The sequence below is a fragment of the Protopterus annectens genome, chromosome 7.part0 (genome assembly GCF_019279795.1).
Source record: "Protopterus annectens isolate FY-2018-M chromosome 7.part0, PAN1.0, whole genome shotgun sequence".
Taxonomy (NCBI): domain Eukaryota; kingdom Metazoa; phylum Chordata; order Ceratodontiformes; family Protopteridae; genus Protopterus; species Protopterus annectens.
The window spans coordinates 762,340,255-762,357,097 of record NC_056739.1 but is presented as its reverse complement, the minus strand read 5'-3'; the positions used below and the strand labels follow the sequence as shown (position 1 = coordinate 762,357,097).

The 16,843-nt window shown below is 37.8% G+C and overlaps 1 protein-coding gene across 1 annotated transcript in view; it reads right to left on the bottom strand.

The window, feature by feature from the left end:
* LOC122806088 (extracellular calcium-sensing receptor-like) overlaps window positions 1–16,843 on the bottom strand; it is a 450,647-nt gene that overhangs the window by 156,748 nt on the left and 277,056 nt on the right. The window contains exon 5 of the mRNA XM_044076326.1: window positions 7,538–7,661. Coding sequence (XP_043932261.1) covers window positions 7,538–7,661 — 124 coding nt within the window. The remainder of the gene's footprint in view (window positions 1–7,537; window positions 7,662–16,843) is intronic.

Sequence of the window (16,843 nt, the reverse complement as noted above, 5' to 3'; positions counted from 1 at the left end):
CTGTCATTGTGAATGATTTGGAAACCTGGTGGTAGGATTTCGCTACCTTTTATATTGGTTTTCAGCCAGGTTTCAGAAACAGTGGTAATTTTGGGGGTGGTTATGGGAGAGCCAGGCATGGAGGTTAGGGATTTTGTTTTTTAGGCTTTGTGCATTAAATGTTGTAAGACTAATGGACTTTGAGTTTGTGGGTTGAGTGGAGGGTTTGGTGAGACTGATTTTAGAGATGGGTCCGGGGTTGGGATGGATGTCGCTGGCTAGTGAGAGAGAGAGGTGTGGTGGAGTAGAAGAGTGAGGCAGTGTGCTGGGCAAGGGTAGCTTGGGTTGTGTGAGAGCAGTAATTTTCTGGTACAACATTTAAGAGGGGAGTACGGGGGGTTGGGTTGGGAGCAGTTTTGGTTTGAAAAAATAGATTGAGTTAGAGGTAAAGAATTCATGTGAGATGGATGAGTAGGATGGGAAGTGAGGTTAATGGTAAGATGTAGTGGACTGTGTGTAAGAGTTATGACAAAATGATCCCAGGAAGTCTGATAAAATAGGACCTTTAGTAGTATGTTTATTAGTTGGTGACAAAATGCTAACAAAATAACTATTTGCATCTAAGGCTACAACTGCAGTAAGAAATCTACCTTATTCTCTGAAACAAAAGCATCATCTAATCTGTTAATTTTGTTACAAACGTAGGGGGGGGGTTCATATCGCTAAGTAATGTGCTACTCACACTGAAGAGAACATGACTGATAATGTTGAAACTGCAACGCATGCTTTAAATATTGTTTAAGCATCAAAGATAATTGACTTAATCCTAAACAACCCCTAAACAAGACTAAAATAACAAATTAGAGATATAGCACAGCTGCAAGTAATTATTACAAAAAATATGAGCACTTTTGTCTTTACTTTGGACATCAGACAGTCTTAGTTCAGTGGTTTACTTAAAATATACAGCTCCAAAACCAGGTGTGACAAACACTCTTTACCCCAGGGCAGTAACTACGGAGCCTTAGTCCTCACCACTGTCTCCGGTAAGGGAGTGTCACTAAAAGCAGGGATAGAAATACAGAATGTCCCCTAAGAGTACACCAGGATTGGGCTCCAAACCTGGGACTGGACTATATGCTTCACTACAGGTCCTCAAATGAGTCTCCACACTAACCACTGCAGAGCACTGCGTCACAGTTATAGGTATCTGGCACAATCACTCTTAAATGTCTGATATTTACACATACACACTGTCTTGGGAAATTATTGGGGTATTTAAAGTATCAGAGCTTTCTTAAATGACAAAAAGTGTTTCTCATATGATAAAGTGAAACTCATCTGTTAATCTGTAGACATAGTACTAGAGAATAATGTTTGTGTTTTTGAAAAAGAGTTTTTTCTGCAGAAGGTTGGCATGGCTATGGGCACTGCTTGTATCAATAGCTATGCCAACCTGGCTTTCATATAATGGAAGATTACAAATATCTTACATAATGATGCTTTTCATGAACACATTCTTTGGTATGTTCATTATGTGGATGATTTGCTTTTGTTATGGCATGGCACCTTGGATGAATTGAAGGCCTTATCGCTTATATGCATACCACCACAGGTTCTCGTAGGTTTACTTATAACTACTCATTTGATGAGATTGAATTTTTAGATTTCAAACTTAACAAAGTGAATTTAAGAAGCGTATCCATGAGTGTATATAGAAAACCAACTAGAAAAAAACAGTTATTTATATAAGATCAGCATACACCCCAGCCATGTTACACAAAATGTACTTCAAGGCCAGGTTTATTGTTTGATGAGGTTGCACAACAATGATTTCAATTTACAACTGGCTTTAGAAGGACTTTCTTAGTAGAGGTTATAAAGAAGCTGAAATTGATTTTTGTATAGTTGATGCTTTGAATGAGAGGGCAGGTAGATGTAAGCCTTATTTCACTGAGGGGGTGGTTAGCACAAGTACCAACACTTCTACACTGAACACTGATACTTTCAGGGTTTCCCTGCAATATTCCAGTGACATTAACAAGTACTGTGATATTATTAAATGGAACTGGGACATATTGCATGCCATAGATGGGTTAAAAGGAGTTATTGGTGAAGGACCACATTTCTCATTTAGAAATAACAAATCTCTTAGGAAACATTTTTGTTATAATACCCAGCAGGATATGGCTGGGGTTGAGTCCAGTAGATTGGGCACATTCTCATGTAGAAGATGTTCTGCTTGCAAGTATATTCATTCTGCACAGGTTTATGTCCATCCTATTCTAAAGTTCAAAATAGAACTGGACTTTTATGCAGATTGCAGATCAATGAATATAGTTTACTTTGCTTTCTGCCATGTGTGTCATGCTTTCTATAGAGGTAAGATGAACAGATGTCTAAAAGACAGAATACTTGAGCATTACAGAGACATTAACAATAAGAAAGATACAAATGCTCTAGCACAACAAGTTATGCATTATGGTGTTGAACATAATTTCAGGTTTATGGTCTTACAAGTTCTAGATGTTAGCATGAGAGGTGGTGATTTGGTTAATCAGACTGCAGGGGCAGAACAGAAATGGATTTTGCTTTTTAATGCCGAAAAAACAACAGGCTTAAATGGAGCTTTCACGCTAAAGCCTTTTCTGAATTCACACCCTTTGAAACACTGAATGTGGATGTTGCTTATGTATAAACAGGAATTTTAATAAGTGTCATTACACACTTTTATGCATATTTTGTATATTCTTTATATATTACTTATCTAATACAATTTTTAGGCAATTTTAGACTTTTTTTGCATAGGTTTTATATATGATAAACGAATGTCTGTTTAAGAAATGTTTAATTGATTTCAAGCATGGTTTGGTTGTTGCAGTATATAAATGTTGTCTGTCTTTTAACAAGTTTGACCAATGAAGCGATTAGCAAATCGCGAACGCGCTTAACTGTACTTTTGTTTTGTTTAATAACTGATGCTTTGCTTTCTAGCCTTGCAGGCTCTGTACCTTATTTGTTTTGACTGTCTCAACTCTATCCTTGTAACCTGTCTCAGCCCCCCTTCCAGAGGAAGCCTGGTATCTTCTGACAGCGGTGCCTCACTGTCAGCCTGGCTACTACCACTCACCCCTGTCCTTGTAGTTACCATGTCCATGGGAATACCAGTACCTACCAGCAGCTGTGACTCACTTTCAGGCTCACTGTTACAAGATAGCTTCCTCTCAGAAATAGCCACATCACCACCCCCAGCTTCAGGTATAGGATTTGTCTGGTTCTCTCGAAGACTACCAGACCTACATGCCTGTCTCCAAACCTGACTGTGTGTAACTGCATGCACACAAGATACTACAGTATGAAAATCATTCCCTATTAAGACATCTTCAGGCATATCCTCAAATTAATTCACTTTATATGCTTGAAATCCTGAAATATCAAATTTCAGAATCTTGAGCCCATAAAATGGAAAACCTAAAACACCAAACACTCAGAAGTGCGAAATTCAAAATCGCGACTTCTGTACAACACACACACACCACACACACCTTCCTCCTCACAAACAAACACACAACCCAATTCTATTCATAGCAGGGGCAAGCCCCTGCACCCATATGGGGGTTGTGCCCCCCACACTCCCCTACTTAAACATACTAACTCCAAGGTCGCACTACATACACAAACACACAAAACACCACCAGACAAGCTACATCCCCCTTGCACACACACACACACACACACACACACACACACACACACACACACACACACACACACACACACCACAGTAACAAAACACACTAACACACACTACAGCCCCTACCCAAAACCCTTAAAACATAAACACTTATCTGAATGAACACAGTGCAACACCAGAACCACTAATTCAACATCTCCGAAATGCGAGAGTTTGAATTTCGTGCTTCTGATTGTTCGGTGTTTTAGGTTTTCCACTTTATGGGCTCGAGATTCTGAATTTCGATATTTCAGGATTTTGAGCATATAAAGTGAATCCCCTCAAACACACCTACCTGCTTGTTCCCTTTTCCACCCTCCAAGTCAAGATGAACCCTGGCCAAAGGTATTTGGCATGGGGGCACACCCAACGCTCTAACTGGTATGGACTCTCCAAGCAAGTACTGCTCTTCTTTAACCAATGCAGGATTCACAATGGTTATGTCAGAGGCCGTGTCTCTCTTAGCAGTGGCCTGTCTTCCATCCACTAAGATAGGATACAAATTTTGATTATAGTTTGGCACCTCTATTGTTTCCAGACAACTTACCACTGTCATTCTGTCATTCTATTTGCTGGCTCTCTCACCTTTTGTTTCTCACCTTGCTTCAGTGGACATTTGCATGCTACATTACCCCTCTAATTACATTTAAAATATCTAATCCCTAATCTAGACCATGTGCTTAAACTTGCTTCTTCCCCTGTTACTGGTGAACTCTATTGGAGTGGTTTAGGCTGCCCCCATGGGTTCCCCCTTATGTCCATGTGCAGCACCGGATATCCCTTTCTTATGCAGTGGTGCCCTGCTTGCTAAGTAGAGATTCCCTTTTCTCCCCAACTCATTTCCAGAATTACACTTTGGGTCTGCTAACCATATTCTCATGTCCTCAGTCAAAGTGCTGATAGCTTGTTCCCTCACCAAATGTCTGCCAGTCTTTCAAAGGTGGCGACCTGACACCCACTCATCCACCTGTGAAAGTAAGTACTTAAATCAGCAGTGTAATCACATACACTTTAATCTGCTTTGCATCTATGTTCAAGAATATTTTTTTATGCATTTCAGGGGTTAATTTGAAACAATCAAGTAAACATTGTTTTACACTATTGTAATTCAAACAATCAATATCAGATAGTTTAGCAATTGCATTTACAGCTCTACCATAGAGTAAGGGGGTTAGGAACCGTACCCAGAGACCTTTGTCAACATTGTATTGTTTACATACCCTCTTAAATATATAACCAAAACTATCAAAGTCATCTCCCTCCCTGTACTGAGGAAAAGTTTACTGGTTTATATGGCTCTGGGGTTCGGTCATTCCCTTCCCTTCCCCATTATCTCCATCACCCTGTTGAAGGCTTAGAAGCTCCTTTTCATTTCATCTCTGCTTTTCATATTCTTCAGCTTCCACCTCCAAATGCCGCAGTTCATACTAATGCTGCTTCTCTCGCTCCTCAGCCTACAGTTCATGCTGACGCTGCTTCTCTCGCTCCTCAGCCTACATTTCATGCTGATGCTGCTTCTCTCGCTCCTCAGCCTACAGTTCATGCTGACGCTGCTTCTCTCACTCCTCAGCCTACATTTCATGCTGACGCTGCTTCTCTCGCTCCTCAGCCTACAGTTCATGCTGACGCTGCTTCTCTCACTCCTCAGCCTACAGTTCATGCTGACGCTGCTTCTCTCGCTCCTCAGCCTACAGTTCATACTGACACTGCTTCTCCCTTTCTTCAGCCTCCAGTTTGAGTGTCTTTAACTCCTGTCTCTGAAAGCTGCATATCCCTAACGCCAAACTGGATGTCCTTCAAGCTGCTGGTCTGCTCTGTGGCTGCTACTAATGCTGAGATCATTGCTTCCTTAGTCAGGTTTGCATGCATCAATCCTTTGGCTTTGCACACCTTGGCCATCTGGTTCCATATCAGCTTGTTATAATCCTCTGCTGACATTTTTGCCTGCTGTTCCTGATTAAACTGACTAAAAATGAATAAAACTGTTGTGATAATGAAACTATGTATGTTTACCTTGTGGCTGTCGAAAGTGCACACCTCGGTGACAAATACCCAGAGGCCACTAAAGTTCAATTAAAATCCCACACCTCTACCACCAATATGTAACAAGCCCTGTTTACCCCAGGGCATTTACTGAGGAGCCTCAGTCCTCACCACTGTCTACGGTAAGGGGGTGTCACTAAAAGCAAGGATAGAAATACACAATTTCCCCTAAGAGTACACTAAGACCAGGCTCCAAACATGGAACTAGACTATATGCTTCACTCCAGGTCCCCAAATGAGTCTCCACACTAACCACTGCAGAGCACTATGTCCCAGTTCTAGGTATGTGACACACTCACTCTTAACTGTCTGATATTCACACATACACACACTCTTGGGAAAGACTGCCCAGATTACAAGGTAATGACTGCCACCAGTCAGATACCACAATATCCTTCAAAAGGAGTGTTCAATTATATTGGGTAAAATGGATATTGATACAAATGGTAGCATGTAACCCAAGCAGTGAGGCTTTTAGAAGTGGCCCTGGTGTTATCACAATAAGCATAAACACTCTCAAGTTATTAAAATTAATCACTAAATAACCATTCACAAAGAGAGGTAGTAAAATATTTAATAATAAATAAAATGATTTAAAACATGTAAATACTGAATAACTAATTAGCTATATACTAAGGTTCACAACAACACTGAAAGTTTTAAACCAGAGCAGGGCAGCTCTTACTAGGACAGTTAAATGCCGGTATGTTCTATTTAAAAGAAGGAACAGATACATTCTTATTAGTGTAGCTAAAAGGCAGATATAAAAGAATTTCATATAATTAAGAATTGTTTAAGCAGTCTGGAGATGAAGAGAAGAAATCATCATTCAAATGACTACTGCATAATGTATCTTTATTTTTTATTGTATAAAAGAATGTTGTTGTGTCTTTCAGCTTTTCCCAGTTAGGGGTCGCCACAGCGGAAATCCGGTCAGCTAATAAAACCACCAATTGTCTGTAAAGTTGTGGCTTAGATGATTCATTGTTTTTGACAGAATTAATCTCATGATTTCACAATGGTGTGAAATGTTGAACTAGCTTTAAAAGTAAAATTAAAAATTATCATAAATGGTCCTTTTTTAACTGATGTATTGAACTAGACTGTCACAGAAAAAGCTTTGCCTTTGTAACAGTGTTAGAATATTTTTATGGATATAACAGAAACAAAGAAATTTACATAATTTTTATACTATTTAAACAGGAAGATTGTATGCAGTCTGGTTGTACCAAAGGGGAACGCTTTGTTAAACTGTCTGTTATATTAATGAGAACAAACAACATAAAATTTTTTTTTGTATATTTATTGAAGGCATGTTTCAGTATCACTTTAGAAGGAGTTAGACAAAACAAGACATCTGTGGAGTAAGAGGTTTCATTGATTATACTGGGAGAAAACAAAACAGCCAGCGGGTTCTCGTGTGCCAGCCATTGGCTAAAATGAGAAACATTTCTGGCTAGCAGGGCATTATTTGGAGGCTAACTGTTGTGAAAGTCCATATAATACGTAGTTATGGTGCATTTAGTGCACTGATGTTCACACTGTCCATATAATACATAGTCATAGTGCATACTGATGTTTGTATTGTCACTGTTTAACATGTTTTTATAAAGATGAAGAGAATTTTATTGCCCGACTTCTGAAATTCTTCAGTCACATTACATAGTGGTCATTAGTGTATTAACAAAAGAGCAGGAAGAAATGCTACAGCACTAATTTAAAGGAACAGATTTCTGAATGTGGGACAATACCAGATTTAGTTGAAATGATCTGTCTACTCACCTGTTTGATTTGTGAACTCTCCTTGTGAACAGGGAACACAATCGAAGCAACATTCTGGTTGACCCTGCTTAGTTGCTTTTCTGTGTCCTAGAGGACAGTTCTCACTGCAGACAGAGCGTGGAACCTAAATGGAGAGAAAGGGAGAACAGTTCACAACAAGACCTTATTTTATGGACTAAATGTGAGGCACACTTTGAAAAGTTTTACAAAATGTGATGGCACAGCTCAAAATGTTAGGGATCATCAGAGGGGCAAAATGGTGAGTGTATGGACAAGCTTGATATAAAATTGTTGTGTTGGAATCAGAAGGAATGTTAGGGATCATCAGAGGGGCAAAATGGTGAGTGTATGGACAAGCTTGATATAAAATTGTTGTGCTGGAAACAGAAGGATCAAAGGAAGGAAGCCCGTGTCCTATCCTGTGAACCTATGAACCTATGACAAAGATGAAGGATGATGGGCAAGCCAGAATGATGTTAATGGATATACCTTATGGTTTTGGTGGTGTCTGATGGGAATAAAGCCAAAGTGGTGTTAATGGATATACTGAATGGTTTTGGTGGTGTCTGATGGGAATAAAGCCAGAGTGGTGTTAATAGATATACAGAGTGGTTTTGATGGCCAGAGTAGTGTTAATGGATATACTGAATGGTTTTGGTGGTGTCTGATGGGAATAAAGCCAGAGTGGTGTTAATGGATATACAGAGTGGTTTTAATGGCCAGAGTGGTGTTAATGGATATACAGAATGGTTTTGGTGGTGTCTGATGGGAATAAAGCCAGAGTGGTATTTATGGATGTACAGAATGGTTTTGGTGGTGTCTGATGGGAATATTTGGTTGGTCTGTTGAAACAGGTAGTAAAAAATGAAAAGCAGTTAAACGGTGTCAAAGTTTTGTATGGTATGCACTGAATTAGGGTTTTAGTCACTGAAGGCAGGTATGATAAAGTGACATGACAGAGAGGAGCAAAGTAGAGGTGCCTACTTTCCATGTTTATTTTTGTTAGGAGTTAAGAACTTAATGTAAAAGATGAAAATGAAAAGGTGAATGAGACAAGAAGGGATTTGGGATTTGGAAGATTAGGAATATCTTTATGGATGACTATGATAATTTTGGAGGATGTAGGCAAGTAGTGATTGCTTATACTGGGTACTTTCTACATATTTGGGGAGGAGTGATGATTGAAATATCACCCAAAAATATTAGAAGTGGCCAATGTAGGGACAGAAGTTAGATATAAGCAAGGTTTACTAAAGTCTGCCAGAGAAGATAAAATACTTATGGTTTAGAGTGTATGTATATCAGAATGGGAGACATGGCAAACAGGAGTTTGCAGGAGATAAAGGAGAAAGTCAGAAAGTCCCTGGGCCTTTGATCAGGATGAGTATTTTGGTTAAAAGGAAGAATAGAGGTAGTTAAGATTTCAAGTCTTCCATTATCCTTGTGTGTGTGTGTGTGTGTGTGTGTGTGTGTGTGTGTGTGTGTGTGTGTGTGTGTGTGTGTGTGTGTGTGCGCGCGCACACATGACTAAGTCCTGATTGTAAAACTGAATACTGTCTACAACTTGCTTCAGGGGTTATAAAGTAAGCTATGAGCCTGAACAGCCAGCAGCCTTTACTCCCCCCTCCTATCTACCCTGTATCCAACTAACCTTCTCTACTTCATATGAACCCCCTTTTACTTGCTATCACTCCATCCCTGGTTCTAAACCAGCTAGCTCCCTGCATACTTACCTGCAATACTAGATCTTCCAACCCTTATCTCCTGCTTTATCCTCCTGTATTTTATTCTGTAATTACACTAATACCCCTTAGGTCTTAGACCTGCTCCTATTTTCTCACTCACCCTTTACTTCAACTGTATACTCTCACCTGTTCTTTTTTTTTAATCTCATAGACTCCTGATATACCTCTGATCTTTCCCACTCCTGACTCACCTACTTACCTTCAGCTATCAGCACTGCTGATAGTTTATTCTCTAGATTCTCCTTCACTTGTCTCTGACTATTTCCCTTAGGCCCTTAACCTCCCCTCTACATATCTTCTTCTATCTCTAGGCTCATATCTACTTCTTTCTCTCTACCATTCTTACATCACTTACCTTCAGTACCTTCTGCATCTCCTGTTTGAATGACCATTAGCCTCAAAAGGTGTGGCTTGTGTCCTGCCCCTCCTGACTCTACCTATTGCATACCTCTCCCCCTCCCCTCTCAGCCTCTTATCCAGTGGGATACTATTTATACCCATAGTCCTGCGAGGCGCCATCTTTAAACCTTTAATTCTTCTATAATATCCCTGGCTGCTGTCTTCTCCTGCCTACGCACCTTTTTGCCTCTGGTAAGTGGGTTTTTTTTGGTATTTAGTAGCCTTGTCCTACATCTAACATCCTGCTGCTGTATATATGACTGTGTACCTAAATGATTTTTCTTTCCTGTGCTCTGCTGCTGTCTGCGATATTGTATTCCTTATATTATACAACTGTAAACTGAATGCTTTATTCATATAGCATCCGGCTCCTGTTTTTGTGACTGTGTACCTGAATGTTTCACATTTGTTCTGCTGTTGACTAAGTTACTGTTTTTTTTAACTAGTTTCAAAGCCTGCAGTGAGTATTGCAACTACGCCACCCACGTGGACCCTGCATATGTTGCCGTTGCTCAACCACTTGCATACAAGCCTGAATCGGCTTCCTTAGAATGCTGCTGCTTGTATTATCCTTGTTACGGCCAAAACTGCCGCTATTAATACTTTATTTTTTCTGTTATGCTTGAAACTGTTAAGTAGCACTATTCCACCCACGTGGAGCTACTTTTCGGTGTATTACATATCCCATTAGTCCGTTCTAGCCTGGAACGGCTATTTTAATTAGCAACACCCATGTGGAACTGATCTGAGAACAATGAAAAATTGTTAAAGTCTGTTCTCTGCCTGGAACGGCTATATACAGCTGCATCATCCATGTGGACCTAGTCTCAGCATTCTTATGTTAGTAGTTGACCATATTTAGCCTGGAATGAATATTTTTTGAGTGCATCACCCACATGGAGTGAGTCTAAGCATGTTAAAGGTATTATTTCCCCTCCAGCTGTCCACCATTTGAGAATTAATGAATCAAGTGTTTTTTAGCTTCTTGACTTTCAAGCTAAGTTAATTACTTGGCTCTTTATGCTATAATGATACTAGTTTACAGCATTTAAAGGCTGGCCTTAGACTGCCTTAGTGAATGGATGTACAAATCGGCTTCAGGATTTACTTAATAACTCAGCAATTTATAGGATTAAATAATCAGTGTTAAAGCATTCCAGGGTAGCTCTTGCCAATATCTTTAGGTTTTATTTAATAAGTTTGCAATTTAAAGGGTTAAGTAATCTTTGTTAAAGGCAATATACTCTGCTCCCTACTTTAACTGATAGGTCTTTTGACCAGAAAAATGACAATGCTGAGGTAAACAGTAGTATCTAGTGGGTGCTATCCTGAATAACATTATGGTATCTCTTTGCCCTTATGCATAGCATATAGACCTAGTGAGTGTATTCTTTTTTGATTAAATACAAAGCCTTAATCATTATGTTATTGGTGGGAAGGGTGTACTGTAGGTAAGAAGAAGGTATTGTTTCCCTTCTGGTCCATGGTTGTATGTGTACTTTATGTTAGAATAAGTATGTTATTTTTACCTTCTGGTCCATTGTTTTATGGTGGGTTCTGACCCTGCCTTCTAGTTTGCCCTAACTCAAACCTAAGATTACAGTCTAGACTCCTTTTTTAAACTTTGCATTGTTTTGATACATTACACTCCATCTACTCTACTGCATTCTATGTATGTACTATAACTTATTCTACTGCATTCTATGTATGTACTATAACTTAGAGTCAATATTTGGTTAGCTGTCCTACTCAGCCTATTAATAGTGCCTTTGCTACTTTATAACTGTTACAGTACTGCTGCCTTACAATTGATTTCTATAGCCTTTCTCAGAAATAAGGACATGTATAGAAGCTATTTTATTAATTGTGTCTTTATGCAAGCTAATTATTTGTTAATTGCCATTACTGCTTGATATGTGCTAACAGTTTTCTCTCCTCTACATTTATCTTCTCTTTCTCCCAAAGTACCCTGCTTTCCACTGTGCTGTTCCTGATATAGTCACTAAGAGCCTACCTACCTGGTGACAAAGGACCCTATCCAATTCAGCGGTCTCATCTAAACAGCCTTTTTTTGCCCTGCACCCTCTCTCAAGGAAGCAAGAAAGTATGTGGTTGACTATGTCCTGATTGTAAAACTGAATAAAGTAAAAGCGTGTATACTGAATCCCAAAACACAACGGCGTCTGTCAAAAACGCTAAAACACCAGTGCTCCGTGAATCACGATGTCACCAATTCCCCAGGAACAAGCAGCCACAACTACTTAGATGTAAAATAAGAAGGCTTTTATTTCAGATACAAGGTTAAGCGCTTTCACCTACAAATTGTAGGCTTCTTCAGAACATACTCCATCAAATCCTTATTGTATACATACTTATATTTGGCGCCAAAAATCATTCTCAACTCTCATTTAAAGAGATATCCCCATAAACTTACTAAAATTGGTGCCAATTACAATTCATAACTAAAATCACATCATTTGTAACTTATTGTTTAAAAGCATTGATGTAAAAATATAAATATGAAAATATATAAATACAAAAATATAATATAATACATATTTACAAATAATCCAAAATAGTTTTTGTTGATATATAATCATTTAGTCCTGGAGGGGTAGTTGCATCAGTGAAAATCTGCCAATAACTTTCTTTAAATGCTAACTTACTCTTTATATTGCCACCTCTAGGATTGTTTTTTATCAACTCTAATATACCAAACCTAAACTGATGTTCATTACCTTTGTTCATAATGTGCTTTGCCAATGCACTTTTTTCATCTCTTTTCTTTATACTATAAATATGTGAATATATTCTTTTCTTAAAATTTTGTTCCGTTTTACCTATATAGTATGACGGACACATTATGCATTTGGCCATATACACTAAAAACTTTGTGTTACAATTTCCCTTTTTAAAAATACTGTGGTCCTATTGTAATTTTTTAACCTTATTTCTGTGTCTTCTAAGATGCAGCTGCACTGATTGCAAAATCCACATCTACTGGTATGTGTCTTTACCTCTAAATCTCCTTGTTTGCTACCTCTTTCTAATATACTTTTTAAGTTTTGTCCCATTTTGTACACAAATGTCGGTTTTGGACCTAAAATCTCAGTCATCTCCTCCCTAATCAATAAGGTGTACCAATATTTACTTAATATATACTTCATTTGATTACTATAGGGACCATATTCGATGATACAAGTTTTACCATAACTCTTGTTATTAATATTACTACTCACAACTACTGAAGTCTCTGGTATTCCCTTGTGTTTGATACCTAAAAGAGGGACAATACTATTTCCCAATCGGTTTATAAGATCTGTGTTAATTTTATTCAGCATTTCTATGTTGTAACCTCTATCAACAAACAGTGATGTAATCAAACTTATTTCTTGTTTCAACTCTTCAAAAGAAGAAGTTATTCTCAAAGCTTGAATGCACTGACCTTTGTAAATATTTCTCTTAGTTTTTGTAGGATGACAACTGTCATAGTCTACATAAGAATTCGTGAATGTTTCCTTTCGATAAATCTTAGAATAAAATACTTTATCTATTCTCGTCACCAATGTGTCTAAATATGGTACCCCAATGTTGTTACTGTGGGATGTGAATTTCAGAAAATCACTACTCTGATTCAAATATGTAAAAAACTTATCAAACGTTTCCTGATTTCCTTCCCATATGATATATATATATATCATCAAGGAAACGAGAGTAGTATTTAATTTTACCAAAAAATTCACTCTTAAATATAAAATTCTCCTCCCAATTCAACATAACAAGGTTTGCGTATATGGGGGCACATGCGGCCCCCATAGCCACGCCTTTGATCTGTCTAAAAATCTCTCCTTCATAGTATATATAATTATTTTCTAAGACTATAGACATAAGATCACTTACCAATTGAATTCTGTCTCTAGACAGATTACTATGTCTGTGCATACTGTCAAAAAATGCCTCCAAACCCTCTTCCTTGGGTATGCACATAAATAAATCAATGACATCTATAGAGACAAACAGCAACTCTTGACCAGTTAAATATGTGGGATAATTCCGCAAAAATTGCCACGAGTCTTTTACCAAATGATCAACATTGTCATATACATGTTTTAATAAAGAATCAATAGCCACCCCTAAGGGGTATGTTTTTGATTTGCTACCCAATATTATAGGTCTAAAAGGGGGGTCTGTGAGGTTTTTATGAACTTTTGGAATGCCTACCATGGTAGCCAGAGTGGGAAAATCTACCCTAAGAAAGTTGTAAAGTTCTTCTGTAATTCTGTCATCCAAAAGGAATTCCTCAATAAATAAATCGATCCTCCTGTATGCTATATTTAGCTCGTTCTGGGAAATGGTCTCATAATTCCCTGATTCATGTAATATTGTATGTATTTTGGTGTTGTATACCATTTTGTCATATACCACAACTCCACCCCCTTTATCGGGCTTCATAACTCTAGTGTTGTTACTAGTTGTTAAGTTGTTCAAAACATGCATTTCCTCATTGGTGAGGTTCATCCTAGGTCTTTTCTTGTGTTTGTTAATAGCATACAGGTCATGAGTGACCAGTTTTTCATATCTTAACACATCCTGATTCATAACTGGCATAAAGCTACTTTTTTTCCTCAACCTATTAGTTGAACTTCCTGTTTCCTGAATCTTGTCTTTGAACATGATAGCTAGATTCAACTTTCTTATATATTTTTTAAATTCATAAATACTGTCTACGATCCTAAAACCAGTGACTGGAATGTACTTCATTCCTTTAGATAACAGACTAAAATGTGCCTTGCTTAATTTAATATTGGTGTAATTGAATATTTGAAAATTAAGGTACTTATTTACTACACCCTCATGAGACGTTATAATGATGTCATCTTTTGATGTAGGAGGTTTGTCTACTTCATGTACCCATTGTATCTGGTTCTGTACTCCTTTTTCCTACAGGTGTTGTTTTTTGACCATTTTTTGTCTTGCCTGGTGTGTACCTGTTGAAAATTTTCATTTTCTGCAAAATCTATATCATTAAATAACTGCCTGTCATATGTATTATGAATAGATTTATTCCATATATATGTCCTCCCTGTTCTGTACTGTTCAGTGTCTCTAGCTAATTTCTTACTTTTCCTTTCAAACGCTTGATGAGTTCTATTCTCCGCTAATTCAAATTGTCTGTTATATAAGTTTTCCCAATTCATAAACAACATATCTGATACAATGTTCTCATTCATTTGATCTACTTCATTCAATATGCAACATAATTTGGTATCATTGAATTTAATCAGTTTTTTCATGTATTCTATGCCAAAGCTGTCAAACAGCTTATTGAATTCATTTTCTCCTTCTTTCGTTATTTCAATTCCCATAGGTGCTTTAAAAAAACGCAGTCCCATTGGCACAATACCAGCATCAATACAATGGGATAAATATGCATTGTCTAATTTGATAGAATTAATAACATTCAACTTTTTACCAAATTCATATATTAAATCTTTCAATGTCCGTTTCCATTTGTAATTTTTGTTATTACTTCCTGTGTTTTTATTATCATCAAATACGCAGTCACTCTCTATAAAATCTTTAAACAAACATTTGTTGCGTTTTTCAGGTATATTATTAGAAGGTTTCATTTGAATGTTGTTATTAACAGTACCATTTTGTTCGTAGATGTTATCAGTTGCGTTAGCATATGTACGCATATTCTGGCTGAATTTAGGTCTGGTGCCAACCCTTCTGGCTTTGTCAGCCGTATTCCCAAAGGAAAAATCAAAAGTGAAATCTGTAGGTGCCAGTCTACTATTAGCGTTGTGAGTGGAACCCATTGCTGTGGGTAAATCTATACATCGCCCTACACACGAATTGGGTATTTGTCCATTGGGAATCTGCTTGTTCCTGGGGAATTGGTGACATCGTGATTCACGGAGCACTGGCATTTTAGCGTTTTGTACAGACGCCGTTGTGTTTTGGGATTCAGTATACACGCTTTTACTTTATTCAGTTGTCATGGATGTGTCTCGTGAATCTCTTGAAGCAGCTTCAGCCATTGAACATGATGAGTTATCGGACCTACGGGCGGAGGTCAAGTCATTGAGGGGTGAAGTTGGTAAGCTACTGGATGTCGTAAATTCCTGGATGCAGTGTGGAGGAGGGATGTTACATCGTGAAACGGAGAAGTGTTCTGCCGGTCACAACAGCTCCTCAGACGGCACAAGGAAATGTGATGTAGAAGCTGCCACGGATCGGAGTCGAATGACTAGATTTACAAAACCAGTTGATTCTTCTAAGGAACTTATAATCACCTCATCCCCAGAGATTCCCAATGGACAAATACCCAATTCGTGTGTAGGGCGATGTATAGATTTACCCACAGCAATGGGTTCCACTCACAACGCTAATAGTAGACTGGCACCTACAGATTTCACTTTTGATTTTTCCTTTGGGAATACGGCTGACAAAGCCAGAAGGGTTGGCACCAGACCTAAATTCAGCCAGAATATGCGTACATATGCTAACGCAACTGATAACATCTACGAACAAAAAGGTACTGTTAATAACAACATTCAAATGAAACCTTCTAATAATATACCTGAAAAACACAGCAAATGTTTGTTTAAAGATTTTATAGAGAGTGACTGCACATTTGATGGTAATAAAAACACAGGAAGTAACAACAAAAATTACAAATGGAAAGGGACATTGAAAGATTTAATATATGAATTTGGTAAAAAGTTGAATGTTATTAATTCTATCAAATTAGACAATGCATATTTATCCCATTGTATTGATGCTGGTATTGTGCCAATGGGACTGCGTTTTTTTAAAGCACCTATGGGAATTGAAATAACGAAAGAAGGATAAAATGAATTCAATAAGCTGTTTGATAGCTTTGGCATAGAATATATGAAAAAACTGATTAAATTCAATGATACTAAATTATGTTGCATATTGAATGAAGTAGATCAAATGAATGAGAACATTGTATCAGATATGTTGTTTATGAATTGGGAAAACTTATATAACAGACAATTTGAATTAGCGGAGAATAGAACTCATCAAGCGTTTGAAAGGAAAAGTAAGAAATTAGCTAGAGACACTGAACAGTACAGAACAGGGAGGGCATATATATGGAATAAATCTATTCATAATACATATGACAGGCAGT